Here is a 13,633-nt window from a genome sequence, read left to right on the forward strand (position 1 = left end):
ATGGCTTTCTGGAGAACCACAGAATAAAAACCTTTCTCACATACAATTGGCCTTTTGTTATCATGAGAAGAGTTGCAATCTTGGTTACTGATGCAGAAGGGGAACTCCTCCTATATGTTCTTACATTAATCAAACTTACCTAACTGGGGAATGGCATCACTACAACATCATTCTCATCATTCTCCCCAACCAGTGGCTCAGAGGCAACATGTTGCTCCCCAACCCCTTGGGTGTTGCTCTCAGTGCCCCCAAACCAGGTAGTTTTTTTTGAATTCCTGACTTGGGGGCAAGTTTTGGTTGAATAAAAACAAGATTTCCTACCAAATAAAGCCCCCTGTAAGCTGATAGTGTGCATAGAGGCCCCTAATAGCCAATCACAGCCCTTATTTGGCACCTCCATGAACTTTTATGGTGCTTGTGTTGCTCTCCAAATCTTTTTACACTTGACTGTGGCTCATGAGTAAGAAAGGTTGGGGACCCCTGCTCTAGGGACTACCCCACTGAGACTTTTGGTGGACCCCAGGGCTCTTCAGTTTACTGCTGACTTTTCAGCGACTCCCTAGGACTTAATAAAACTGATGTCAGTAGATATGCTATATAATTCTGCCTCAATTTACCTGCAATCTTTAATATCATCTATCTATCTATCTATTATCTGTCTTTCTATCTATCTATCTATCATCTATCTATCTATCTATCTATCTATCTATCATCTATCTATTTATCTATTATCTGTCTATCTTTCTATCTATCATCTATCTATCTATTTATCTATTATCTATCTATCTTTCTATCTATCATCTATCTATCTATCTATCTATCTATCTATCTATCTATCTATTATCTATCTATCTTTCTATCTATCTATCGGTCTATCTATCTATCTATTATCTATCTATTTATCTATTATCTATCTATCTATCTATCTGTCTATTATCTATCTATCATCTATCTATCTATCTATCTATCAAGATTGCTAGTTCAGAGACTGACCATAGCCACTACAACCCAGGAAATCATTTGTACTCCCACAGCTACTTTCCTCTGAGCCAAACTGCTCGTGCTCTCTTCCCTCACTATCTCACTTTCCTAGAAAGGGCTCCACAAAACTTGCTATCTAACTGCTCCTCATTCACGGGGTCCCTGTCCCCGACTTAACCAGAGTGGCTGACACACTCTGGGGCACATGGCTTTACTGGGGGCCTAGTTCCTTGCCTCCATGCTCAATGCTCCCCTCTCTGAGAACACAGGCAGCCAAAGAGACAGACCCACCCCCTGCTAAACACTATATCTGTGTCCCAGGGGAGGGGTCTCCCTATTAACCAATAATCACACATATGAACTCAAAACTGATACATGGGTGTTTGCCCAGTAACAGCACAAAACCAGGAAGCTGCAGGGTTTAAAGCCATAGGGACTAGTTAACCCTATGGATCCCTACATATCTATTATCTATCTATCTTTCTATCTATCTATCTGTCTATTATCTATCTATCTATCATCTATCTATCTATCATCTATCTATCTATCATCTATCTATCTTTCTATTATCTATCTTTCTATCTATCTATCTATCTATCTATCTATCTATCTATCTATCTATCTATCTATCATCTATCTATCTATCTATCTATTATCTATCTATTTATCTATTATCTAGCTTTCTATCTATCTATCTATCTATCTATCTATCTATCTATCTATCTATCTATCATCTATCTATCCATCTATTATCTATCTATCTTTCTATCTATCTATCTATCATCTATCTATCTATCTATCTATTTATCTATTATCTATCTTTCTATCTATCTATCTGTCTATTATCTATCTATCTATCTATCTATTTATCTATTATCTATCTTTCTATCTATCTATCTGTCTATTATCTATCTATCTATCTATCTATCTATCTATCATCTATCTATCAAGATTGCTAGTTCAGAGACTGACCATAGCCACTACAACCCAGGAAATCATTTGTCTTTGTTAAAACATGAGGTCCCAGACAGTAGCTACACATTAACCACACCATTTGCATATGCAGGGCTATTGATTATGAAGTAAAATGCAATACATAATACAAAAAATGGCACACTGCCACATTAAAATGTGTCCCCTATGAATAAACCATATCACAATTGGCACAGTTATTGATTGACTCCTTTTTGTAAAATGTTAATGGAAACTATATTGTGATTTAAGTGATTCTTATTGAGTAATCTAAGAGCTGAACAACATGCTAAATTGCTAGTACTACTGTATGTGTGCAAATGATTGGTCACTTCCAGACATGACAATTAGATATCAGCCATACTTTTCTTCAGCATTGCCATCGCTTTCAGGCCATAAATAAACCCATGTGGTTTTCATAACATAAATAAATAAATAATGGAGGTTGTGACTTATTTTAAAATGGAAGTCTGCTGCAAATGGTTTACTTTCTGATCATTTGTCTGTAAGCAAAGAGGGAAGTATAAGGTCATAGTGTGTACAGTGTGTGGCCCCATTCTCAAGTTTGTAGAAATGCCTATTTATGACCACGTTGGCACTGTTCTTTATAAGTCTACTGAGATTTCCCCAGATGAGGTTTGCAGTAAGGAAATATTCCACGATAGTTCAGATTCATGAAGAAGCTTTTCTGCTGATTCAGTTCGAGATTTTTTCCCCCTAGATTCCATTTTAATTAGGGATGCACCGAATCCATGGTTTGAATTTTGGCAAAATCCAGGATCCTGGCCAAACTGAATCCAGCCATTAGGATTTGGAAGGGTTAAATGTCCGCGTGAAAAATTTTTCCCGCTGTTTACACCCGCCGGATCCTAATCAGCATATGCTAATTGGAATTCAGATTCGGTTTGGTATTCGGGCTGAATCCCTTGAGATGGATTCGGGTGGTTGGCCGAACCCAAAAACCTGGGTTCGGTGCATCCCTAATTTTAATGAAATGATTCAAAATTTTAAAACTGATTTCCTTTTTCTCTGTAGTAATAAAACAAAACCTTATAATTGATCCCAAATAAGATATCATTAATTCTTATTGGATGCAAAACAATCCTATTGGGTTTAATTAATGCTTTATTGATATTTTAGTAGACTTAAGTTATGGGGATCCAAATTACAGAAAGACCCCTTGTCCGGAATACCCTTGGTCCCAAGCATTCTGGATAATGGATCCTATACCTGTACTCGTTAAACTGAATCTGGCTTAATGTGTCATTCATTCCAGAGCTACAGAATGGAATGTTCTGGGCATGGATGAAAGTAAGAATTCACTTAGACCAGTGATCCTAAACCAGTGGCTCTATCAAAAGAAACACAGGATTTCTTTTCTACTTTTTTGGGAACATGTTGTTCGGTATCAGACTTTCTCTATTTTAGGGCTACTTCAGGTCTGGGGTTTGAGTCTGCTCTGTTCTCTCCTCTCTCCCTCTCCCTTCTCCTGCTCCCCCTCCCATAAGAATGCATAAGAACATGTGTGATCTGAGCTTCCAACAGCTATAACTGCAGCAGGAAACTACCTAGACCAAGCTAAAATGGCAGCTGATATGAGAGGGAACATCTAGGGCTCTTTACTCAGGTATAGTAAAGCTTTCTGCAGAATAAATATAGTGTTCTAGGTGGCACTAATGTGGCAAATCTATTGGCAGTAAAATGTCAAAATGACTTTCTTTCTCATTTAACATGTATGTACTATTACCAAGCCATATTGTGTATAGCCAGCCATACATGGGTCAACCCAGTTTGGATTTTAATCAATTGGCCCACAGGCTGCATCGATACTACACGTGATGTCATACACAATATGGTTGCCTTTATTTTGTTCTATTCATTCAAGCCAACTATTTATTTCCTCATCTGCCAATGCATCATGCTCTGGGTGACATGAAACTATAAGCCATGGGACATAGCTATTGGTCAGAATAGTCCAGCCAGCATACATATGCAAAAAAAACATGCAATTCTATTGGTAGAGTGGAACATTGTTTTGGCACATGATGGAAAGATCAATCTAATAAGCAAGAATATTTTATTTGTAAGTAACTTGCAAATATCTGTTTTTTACTTTCCAATTGAAATACAGACCAAAGCACTTATAGTTCTCTTTACTCTGAGCTGTGCTATAATTTACCACTTATGGAGCCGAGCTATTGACTTCACTTGACTTCCGCTGCAGTAAATAGGCTATTGCTGTGCATGGAAGCATAGCTGCACCTGGAGATTCTAAGCCTCACACTAAGCTGAAAAACAGACAAACAAAGGTTCAGATTTAGATGTCCTTGATATTGAACAGACATGGAAAAGAAATAATAGTTGGAATTTAAAATTGTGGCTCTGTTTCTCTCCTAAGTCCTCATAAATGAGTTGGAGGAAGGGTTGTGGCTACTAAACAACAAAAACACAACAATCTTCATAAAAAGGAATGTAGGTGTATTTAGTTAAACATAAGTGAACAAAGCTAGGAATGGGTATGGGATCCATTATCCATAAACCTCATGATCTAGAAAGTTCTGAATTAAGCAAAGGCCATCTCCCATGGACTTCATTATAAGCAAATCATTTAAATGTTTAAAAATGATCTTGTTTTTCTCCATTATAATAAAACAGTACCTGTACTTGATGGTAACTAAGATATAATTACCCCTTATTGGGGGCAGAACAGCCCTATTGGGTTTATTTAATGGTTAAATCATTCCCTTTTCTCTGTAATAATAAAACAATACCTGTACTTGATCCCAACTAAGATATAATTACCCCTTATTGGGGGCAAAACAGCCCTATTGGGTTTATTTAATGGTTAAATTATTCCCTTTTCTCTGTAATAATAAAACAGTACCTGTACTTGATCCCAACTAAGATATAATTACCCCTTATTGGGGGCAGAACAGCCCTATTGGGTTTATTTAATGGTTAAATGATTCCCTTTTCTCTGTAATAATAAAACAGTACCTGTACTTGATCCCAACTAAGATATAATTACCCCTTATTGGGGGCAGAACAGTCCTATTGGGTTTATTTAATGGTTAAATGATTCCCTTTTCTCTGTAATAATAAAACAGTACCTGTACTTGATCCCAACTAAGATATAATTACCCCTTATTGGGGGCAGAACAGCCCTATTGGGTTTATTTAATGGTTAAATGATTCCCTTTTCTCTGTAATAATAAAACAGTACCTGTACTTGATCCCAACTAAGATATAATTACCCCTTATTGGGGGCAGAACAGCCCTATTGGGTTTATTTAATGGTTAAATGATTCCCTTTTCTCTGTAATAATAAAACAGTACCTGTACTTGATCCCAACTAAGATATAATTACCCCTTATTGGGGCAGAACAGCCCTATTGGGTTTATTTAATGGTTAAATGATTCCCTTTTCTCTGTAATAATAAAACAGTACCTGTACTTGATCCCAACTAAGATATAATTAATCCTTATATGGGGCAAAACAATCCTATTGGGTTTAATTACTGTTAAAATGATTTTTTAGTATACATAAGGTATGGTGATCCAAATTACAGATCCCTTATCCAGAAAACCCCAGGTCCAGAGCATTCTGGACTACAGATCCCATACCTGTACATGTGCAAGTATTCTAATAAACAAAATTGGTATTTTAAATGTTATTATTTTGCGAAATGGGCACAAAAATTTGCAGAGGAAAAAAATTGTCTCACTTGGCAAAAAAAAAAAAAATTATGTGCATAATTTTTGCGAATTATTCGCCGTTTCTCGTATTTATTCAGTTTTGCAATTTTTTTGGCGAAGCAAAACAGGACAAATTCGCTCATCACTACTGGCTGTGCCCCATCTTTTAGACCCAAACCCGATACCTGTTAGTGATGTCGCTCCCCCACTGCCTTCCCTCCCCTGATTGCATGTGGGCAGGGGGCTGAGTGAATGGGAAGCTGAGTGGCAGCAGCCCCAGTTGGCCTCAGACACCCAGTCAGATGCTTCATTAAGTCAATAGAGTTTATCCAGTCCAACCAATCAGCAGTTAGTTCTGATCAATGTACAGTGGTGCAGGCCAAACAATGTGAGCAAACTGCTGGTTGGTTGGCGGGGCTTATGGTGCTTAGTCAATAGGTTTGCTGTATTTATGGAAGATCTTACAAGTTTAATGCAAGAAAATGTGTTTAGATGTGATAAGTAATGTCATCAATAGCAACAAGCGAATATTTCCCATTTAGCTTTGCCGAAAAATTAGCAAAACGACAAAAAACCTGTGTAACGCATTTGTTGCACAACTTTTTTGTCACCTGCGTCTTTTTTGTCGCCTGCGTCTTTTTTTGTTGCAGAGGTTTTTTTTCTGTGACCGCGTCCATTTTGACGCGACCGTGCCCAATTTGACAAGATTGCGCCTATTTATACACAACCGCAGCTTTTTTGTGACGTGCGACAAATTTTTCTGCATCGAATTTCAGCTGAAGTTTCAATTCGCCAATGGTGAAATGCGGAAATGAATAGTGAAGGGGTTAATAAAGGCAAAAGTAAAAGCTATGACTTGCTGAAAACTTCTTCAAACATTTTTGCTCAGCTCTAGTCACGGAACCTAATGAGTTAAAATGCCACCATTGTAGCTGATTTCCTTAGAAAAGGGGCTAATGTGATTTCCAAGCAGGAATCCATCCTAATCATGTTTCATTTATTACACCAGTGAACTGGAGAAGAGTTTTACACACACTTCAACTTTCAATTAAAAAGTAATCTACCATAATGTATACCCTGTAATAAGTGCTCAGCAAACAGATTGTGTACAACAACACTGCAGGGCTATACGTGAAAATTGAAGATTTGAACATTTAGGTGATATTTTTATGACTAGTTTACTGAAACTGCCAAGGAAAAATACCGAACAAGAATAGGCCTTGCACTAAGCTGGTGTGACCTTCCGGTGCAAAGCAAATACTGCCCTTCCCCTCAATATGTACCCCCTGAGAAGCATCTTTATTATGAGCTGTTCTTTATCTGAAATAGGCTGCAACTAGGGAAAGGGCTTGTTTAAATAAGTTGCCTGGTATATTTGTTTCAACTGTGCTCATAGGGACCAGGAAATATAATATGTCTCTAGCTTCACTTTCAGATTTTTATCTTGTTTAATGCAAGGAGTAGCAATTTTTAAAATTTTGCTCCCATACGGAGCAATGGAGACTTCTCCCCACTGCTCCATATGGGAGTTTTAACTTTGGCGTATGCGCGTTCGATCGTGTGCGTGTGGGGGGGGTTGCACTTTTGTGTGGCGTGGGAGGGGGATAGGGGGGCGCCCCCAGTAGAAATCCAGTGCTGCCTGCAGGGGCCCCCGCTGTGCATTTCTAACCCCCCCACCTGCAGTAGCCCCCCGCCAAACATCCTCCCCTCAATGGGCGTATGTGAAACGCATCAGGGGCGGACATTGACGGCCAGGGGAAGCACCAACAAAGTCAGGTCTGGGCCACTGGGGCTGCAAGTTGGAGTGATATCCCCCCCCTTCCAGCAACCGATCAGCAGAACAATGGGAAGGGTGCAAGATAGCAGCTCCCAGTAGGTATCAGAATAGCACTCAATAGTAAGAAATCCAAGTCCGGCTTGCGACTCCTCCAGTTACATGGGAGTAGGAGAAACAATAGGTTACCTGAAAGCAGTTCTAATGTGTAGCACTGGCTCCTTCTGAAAGCTCAGACTCAGGCACAATGCACTGAGATGGCACCTACACACCAATATTACAGCTAAAAAATACATTTGTGTGTTCAAGAAAATTGTTTTAAATGGTAAAGTGAATTATTTGCTATGTAAATAGAAATAAAAGTACACCATACAAATCATGACAGTATGGATTTGGTTGACAAATAAACGGCCTTTTATTACCACATGTGCAGTGCACAAATCTCTATTTTCCCCATAATGCAGTGTTATTACCCCATAATTGCAGCTTAATTGCACTCAAGCAGGAGTTGCATCAAAACAAAGGCAAATGCATGTGTGAGTGGCAGCAAATCAAAGGCAACTCACCGGCCTGGAGATGGTTCCTCCGCTACAGAAGCGTATATTATATGTTGATTTTATTTTGCTTTCAGAAACATCAAATCTTCAAAATAATAAATATTTTCCATTTTTCTTCTCTTTTTTTTTTTGCCAACAGAATTTAGCTTTATCTGCATCTTTGGATATTTGTTTTTGTTTCATTTTGAATAAAGTGTCAAAAATAGTGACACAAACAAAGACTTATCAAAGCGTTCTGGCAAAACACCGATCGTGAACAAGTCAATTATTCATGTTGATGCAATATAGATAAACTCGTAAGTGCCTTGCCTGTCAGAGAAGCATATACAGAATGGAATATTCAATGGGATATTATGGCAGAATGTACTTTCATTTAGGAATCATTTTTAATATAGTTTTCAATCAAACTAAGATATTAAATGAGTATGTGTATATCGAAGGAATAAATAAAGTATGGGGAATATTTGCTAACATAGGTGCTTAATTGTATAGTTGCCAATAGCAGCCAATCAGCAGTTTGATTTATGAGCCTATTCTAAGTTAGAAGATTGATTGCAATGACTGAGTTTGGAAAACTTAAGCACCTACTACATTAGGTAAAGGAGAATTACCTCAAAAATGAAAATTCAAAAAATATATACTGTTTCTGAAATAATCAAATTACTCCTTAGTATTCCCCTCTCAACAGTCATATTTTCTTCTTCAGACTCTTGGACTTTTCTTTTCTGTTCCTGGATTGACCCAAGTCTTTCCAGCAGGAGTCTACTTATCCAGAGCAACCAATCATATTTATAATTTAAACAGCAGACCAGTAGATACTACATGCTGATTGGTTGCAATGGGTTAATAGAAGTAAAATTCAATGTAGATAAATGAAAGGCTATGCACTTTAATAGAAATAACTCTCCTGCTCGGGAACTCCGGGCCGAGAGGTGGGGCATGATGTTAAGGGGGTGGGGTGTGATGTCACGGGATGTGGGCCGCACTGGCATGGGGGCTATTTGACAGCAATTGGCCAATCGACATGTCAATCTTAGAGAATCCTGCCCGATGGGTGGCAACCATAGCTGCCTGCCCTGAGCTCAGCTACAATATTGGCTAATCCTAGGCTGTGTTTATACCTTTTGTTAGTTTTATCTCTAAAGTTTCCAGTTGGTAGAGCAACAGAACATCCTAGTAGGGGTGTCCTGCTACACAGAAGAGTAAGACTAGAACTAGCTGTCCACTTAGTGTGTATGCCTAGAGAATTGTTACAATATAATCCCACTACCACACATTCTTAAGGTGGCCATACACGATAAGATCTGCTCGCTTTAGGCTAATTGGGTTGTTTGGCCATGGGGTCAAACGATCAAATTAGAATGCTGGTAATAGGCGGTCGGTTCTGGGACCACATCAACGAGTCGATACGGTCCCCAATCCAACTAAATTTTTTAACCTGCCCTATCGATATCTGCCCAATTTCAGGCCAGATGTTGGTCAGGCAGGCCCGTCTTTTGTGCCCCTACACGGGCTGATAAGCTGCCGAATCGGTCTAAGGGACTGATACTGGCAGCTACAATCTGCCCGTGTATGGCCACCTTTAGATCATCAGTCAGGATTCACAGTCTATTGTTTTTTATTTTGAGATCACATCTAATTGTAACAATACCTGTTGTGGTCTAGTGGGGCGGTGGGGATGCCCACAGCCTCCTCCGGTGCGGGGACGCCCATCGTCTTCCTTTAGGCGCACTAGCGTGCCTCGTTCTGCCTTTTAACCTGCATGCATTGGATGCAGAATTTTGTTCTGATTGCAGTAGAAAACTAGTAGTTTTATACTACCCTCATCATAGCATACCATATTCATTGAACTGATAAAGGTGAAATAAAGGTGTTTCAACATCAATAGACCCTGCAGATGCAGAAAGACTCCAGATATGTTGTTTAGAAGGAGCTATTTTTTGCAATTGAAGAATTGCAGCCCTCATTCATATGTACTAAAGAAATGTAACTATGGAAAATTGTTTTGCGAGGGCAAAAAAATGATACATTGCTATGAGTTTATTAAAATTAACTTGTTTTGTTTCAGGTATGTTTAAAAGTAAAAGTGGAACCGATAAGGTTCATCAAATGAAGCCCTCAAGAAGGAGTATGCCGTGCCTAGCCCAAAGCCAGACAGATCCTCAGCATCTCAACAAACACACTACAGTACAAAACCGGGTGCAGCCCCAGCCTGTTAGTGAAGGTGCAACAGAAAGTGACCTTGAACAGAACAGAGGTAAGAATGGTCGATAGTCATAATATTGGGCAATTAATATTATGAAGGACATTTATTTGATGTGCCGAAGGATTAGATAAAAACTGGTTCTCCAAGCTGTTTAGGGAAAGTGCCCTAATGCACTTTAATAAAGTGGAACGCCCTGCTAAAATAGACAATCTTAGTTAGAATAAGGTGTATAATTGATTGTAATTGGTCAAGAAGCTGACTCCTAGACTTTTTTGGAAAACCAGATAAATAGGTTAATGTGATTCAGTGAATACAGCAGCACCATAATTATTTTGAAAACTGATGACTTTACTTAAGTGCCAAAGACCTTTTTTCCTACCCAGGCAGAGGGTACAGCGTGCACCTGAGGGTACAAAGAGCTGCTTTTCATTGTGTAGTACACCCCAACTGATTTAAATACATGTAAACCCTACATTTTCCTACCATGTAAATAAGTTGGGCATATCTCCCCCACTCTGCATGTACAGCATATATCCCCTCTGTTCGCCAGCGCCATCACATTTTCCTTAGTGGAGTTACAGTTAAAGGTACTGACCAACACAGATACCCTGTAAACCTAAGTGTATAATTTTGGAGTATAGGAAAAAAACAGCAAAAGCTCAGGGAGAACATACAAACTCCTTGCAGATAATGTTTTGGTCAGAACTGAACTCAAGACTCCCAGCATCGCAAGGCACCATGCATATTGTTTCAAGCAACTGTGAATAAATAAAAGATATTTTATTTATTTAATGGACAGCATTATGATGACTCTTTATTAATGTAGTGGGTTGTTAATAACTCATAAAAGAAACTGTGGAAAATGCGGTATGTGTGCAATTGTACATAATATAACATTCACATCTTCTCTTCTACTGTCTCTTCTACAATTCTGAATAAGAATAAATCTAAAGTAGATCCAAGCAGGTTTCACTATCTGCTTTTTTTCCTTTATTATTCTACCCTTTGAATATTCAGGGAGTCAACAAGTAACACCATTCAGTGAATTATATTCTCAGTTGTAGAGGTGTCTGTCAGTTTATAAATATAATCTTGTTCTGCTTAAATGAGTCGCTATCTGAGATCAGAGATATTACTATAAAACAATGTCAAGTAAGCCCAGATCACCAGTAGGAAAATGATCTGACACTGGCAGTTCTGAAAACCTATTTGATTTATTACAATGAAATAAGGAGCAGAGAGGATTTGGAAAAAGCTGTTGTGAATTGCTGGTGACCTAGATCTAGAATAGTTGGTAATATCCCAGTGCGCCACTGCTTCCACTTCTTCAGAGGATGGAGAGCTGAGGTAGCACTGGAATCCTATTGTAAAATCAGTGTAATAACAAATAAAATGGCTTTATTTGTCACTTGGATGACAAAGCCAGGCCCCTAGCACAGAAATCATTAGGTATATAAGCATGAGCAGTTAACAGTACTGGTAGAATACTAGAACTAATGGTTCTTAGTTGATGACTAGCGATGAGTGAATTTTGTTCGCCAGGCATGGATTAGTAGCGAAAGTCTACATTTCACCATTGGCAAAATTTTTGCAAAAGTGCTGCAAAAATGAGTGGTTCCATCAAGTCACGGGCAAGTCAAAAATAAGTCTCGGTTGCATAAAGAAAGTCACGGTCGTGTCATTAAAAATTGAGCATATTAAAAAAGTCACACAATAGCGACGTTTTGCAAATTTTTCTCTGTTTCATGAATTTTTCAGCAGCTTTGTGATTTTTTTCGCTAAACAAAACGGGACAGATTCGCACTATTGCTGACTGATGATGAGTGAAGTTTTTTGCAGCAAATTCGGCATTTCACCATTGGTGAATTGTTTCGCGGAACTTCTGCGAAAATTCACAGCGGAAAAATTTGTTGAGCATCAAAAAAAGTCGTGGTAGCACCAAAATAGCCACAGTCTTAACAAAATAGGTGCAATCACGTCAAAAAAGACATGGGCAAAAAAAAGACGCGGGCGACAAAAAAGACAAAGAAGTTGCACAACAAATACGTTTAGTGGATTTTCCGCCGTTTCGTTTCACGAATTTTCCTGTTGTTTCGTGAATTTTTGGGCAAAGCGAATCGGGACAGATTCGCTCCTCACTAACAACCACTTCTTCTATAATTCTAGTTGTACATGACTGCTATTTTCCCAGTTTCTGCATTATGCCCCTTCTGCCCCCTGCTAGAATACTACATGCTTGTCCTCCTCTTTTGGCTCTTAGTCAGCCATTGCCCAGTATCTGTTTGTATGCATTAAACCACCTTATAATGAACTAGAACAGCTGGAAAGTCCAATGCGGCCAATGGTAAATTGATTGTGTGATCCTGGTGTGTGCATAATAATGGTGACTAGGGATGAGCGAAACTGCAGAATTTCGCATCTAATCCATGCCTGGTGAAAAACTGTGCTCATCGCTAATGGTGACACACTTTTAATAGCAGAAACAGTACAGTATTCTATGAGAAACAGCTCATACATTATGCTTACTTATGCCTTCCCTCTTGTTACTCTGTTTTTTTAATTGCTTGTCCCATATTCGCACTCAGTGAGGGTCAGTTATACACTTTGCACAGCGCATATTGCGGTGCATTGCACAAAAATATTCCAAATCACTCACATATAGTGATGAGCGAATCTGTCCCGTATTTGCTTTGCCAAAAGATTCCCAAAACTGCTGAAAATTTTGAGAAACTGCGAAAAATATGCAAAATGTGGCTAACGAGTTACTGTTTGGAGGTGTCCAACTTCTTTGACATCTGTACAACTTTCTTGACGTGACAGCAACCTTTTCCTCACTCGCCCAATTTTTGTTAGCAAAAACTCAATTTTGCTGTGGAAAACAATGCATATTCCGGATGCTAAAATATGTCATCTTTGCTTTGTGGTTTTAGGGATCTTCAGGGCTTTTTGATGCTGACCTATGTGCAACAAAAGGAATAAATTTAATTTTCCATGCAAAAAGTTGCAGTTTTTTGTGACTTTTCTGCAACTTTTTTTTTTGTTTTTGCTTTGCCCTTTGTGGAAATGAGTTTAGTTGGAGTTTTTAAAAATGATAAAACCAAATCCAAACATAAATAAATCCCCCCCCTATATACACCAATCTTGCCCAGCTTTATAAATACAAACATGCACAGGGTAAATATGTTCTGTGCGACTCATTCTGTCTGCACTGTGCGAAGTTTATAAATGAGTCCCAGGGACGGTTATTATTCCTTCATTCATTAGAGTAGAAAGGCTCACAACTAAGCGTAAGGCAATGCGGCATTTCTCAGTAACTCTTTATTTGATCTGCTCTTCTTTGTATTGTGTTTTAATTAAAAACAAACAGTTATAGATAATAATTATTTGTTTAAGAAGAAGCTAAATTTATCAGAATGCCCCAAAACTGGTGCTTACAACAATTCTTAA

The 13,633-nt window shown here is 38.5% G+C and overlaps 1 protein-coding gene across 2 annotated transcripts in view; it reads left to right on the plus strand.

Annotated features, from left to right (window-relative positions):
- ano3 (anoctamin 3) overlaps window positions 1-13,633 on the plus strand; it is a 192,385-nt gene that overhangs the window by 33,449 nt on the left and 145,303 nt on the right. For both annotated transcript variants that reach the window (XM_031900580.1, XM_031900579.1), the window contains exon 2: window positions 10,049-10,237. In XM_031900580.1, the coding sequence (XP_031756440.1) occupies window positions 10,049-10,237 (189 nt within the window). The remainder of the gene's footprint in view (window positions 1-10,048; window positions 10,238-13,633) is intronic.

This window comes from Xenopus tropicalis, chromosome 4 (genome assembly GCF_000004195.4).
Source record: "Xenopus tropicalis strain Nigerian chromosome 4, UCB_Xtro_10.0, whole genome shotgun sequence".
Classification (NCBI taxonomy): domain Eukaryota; kingdom Metazoa; phylum Chordata; class Amphibia; order Anura; family Pipidae; genus Xenopus; species Xenopus tropicalis.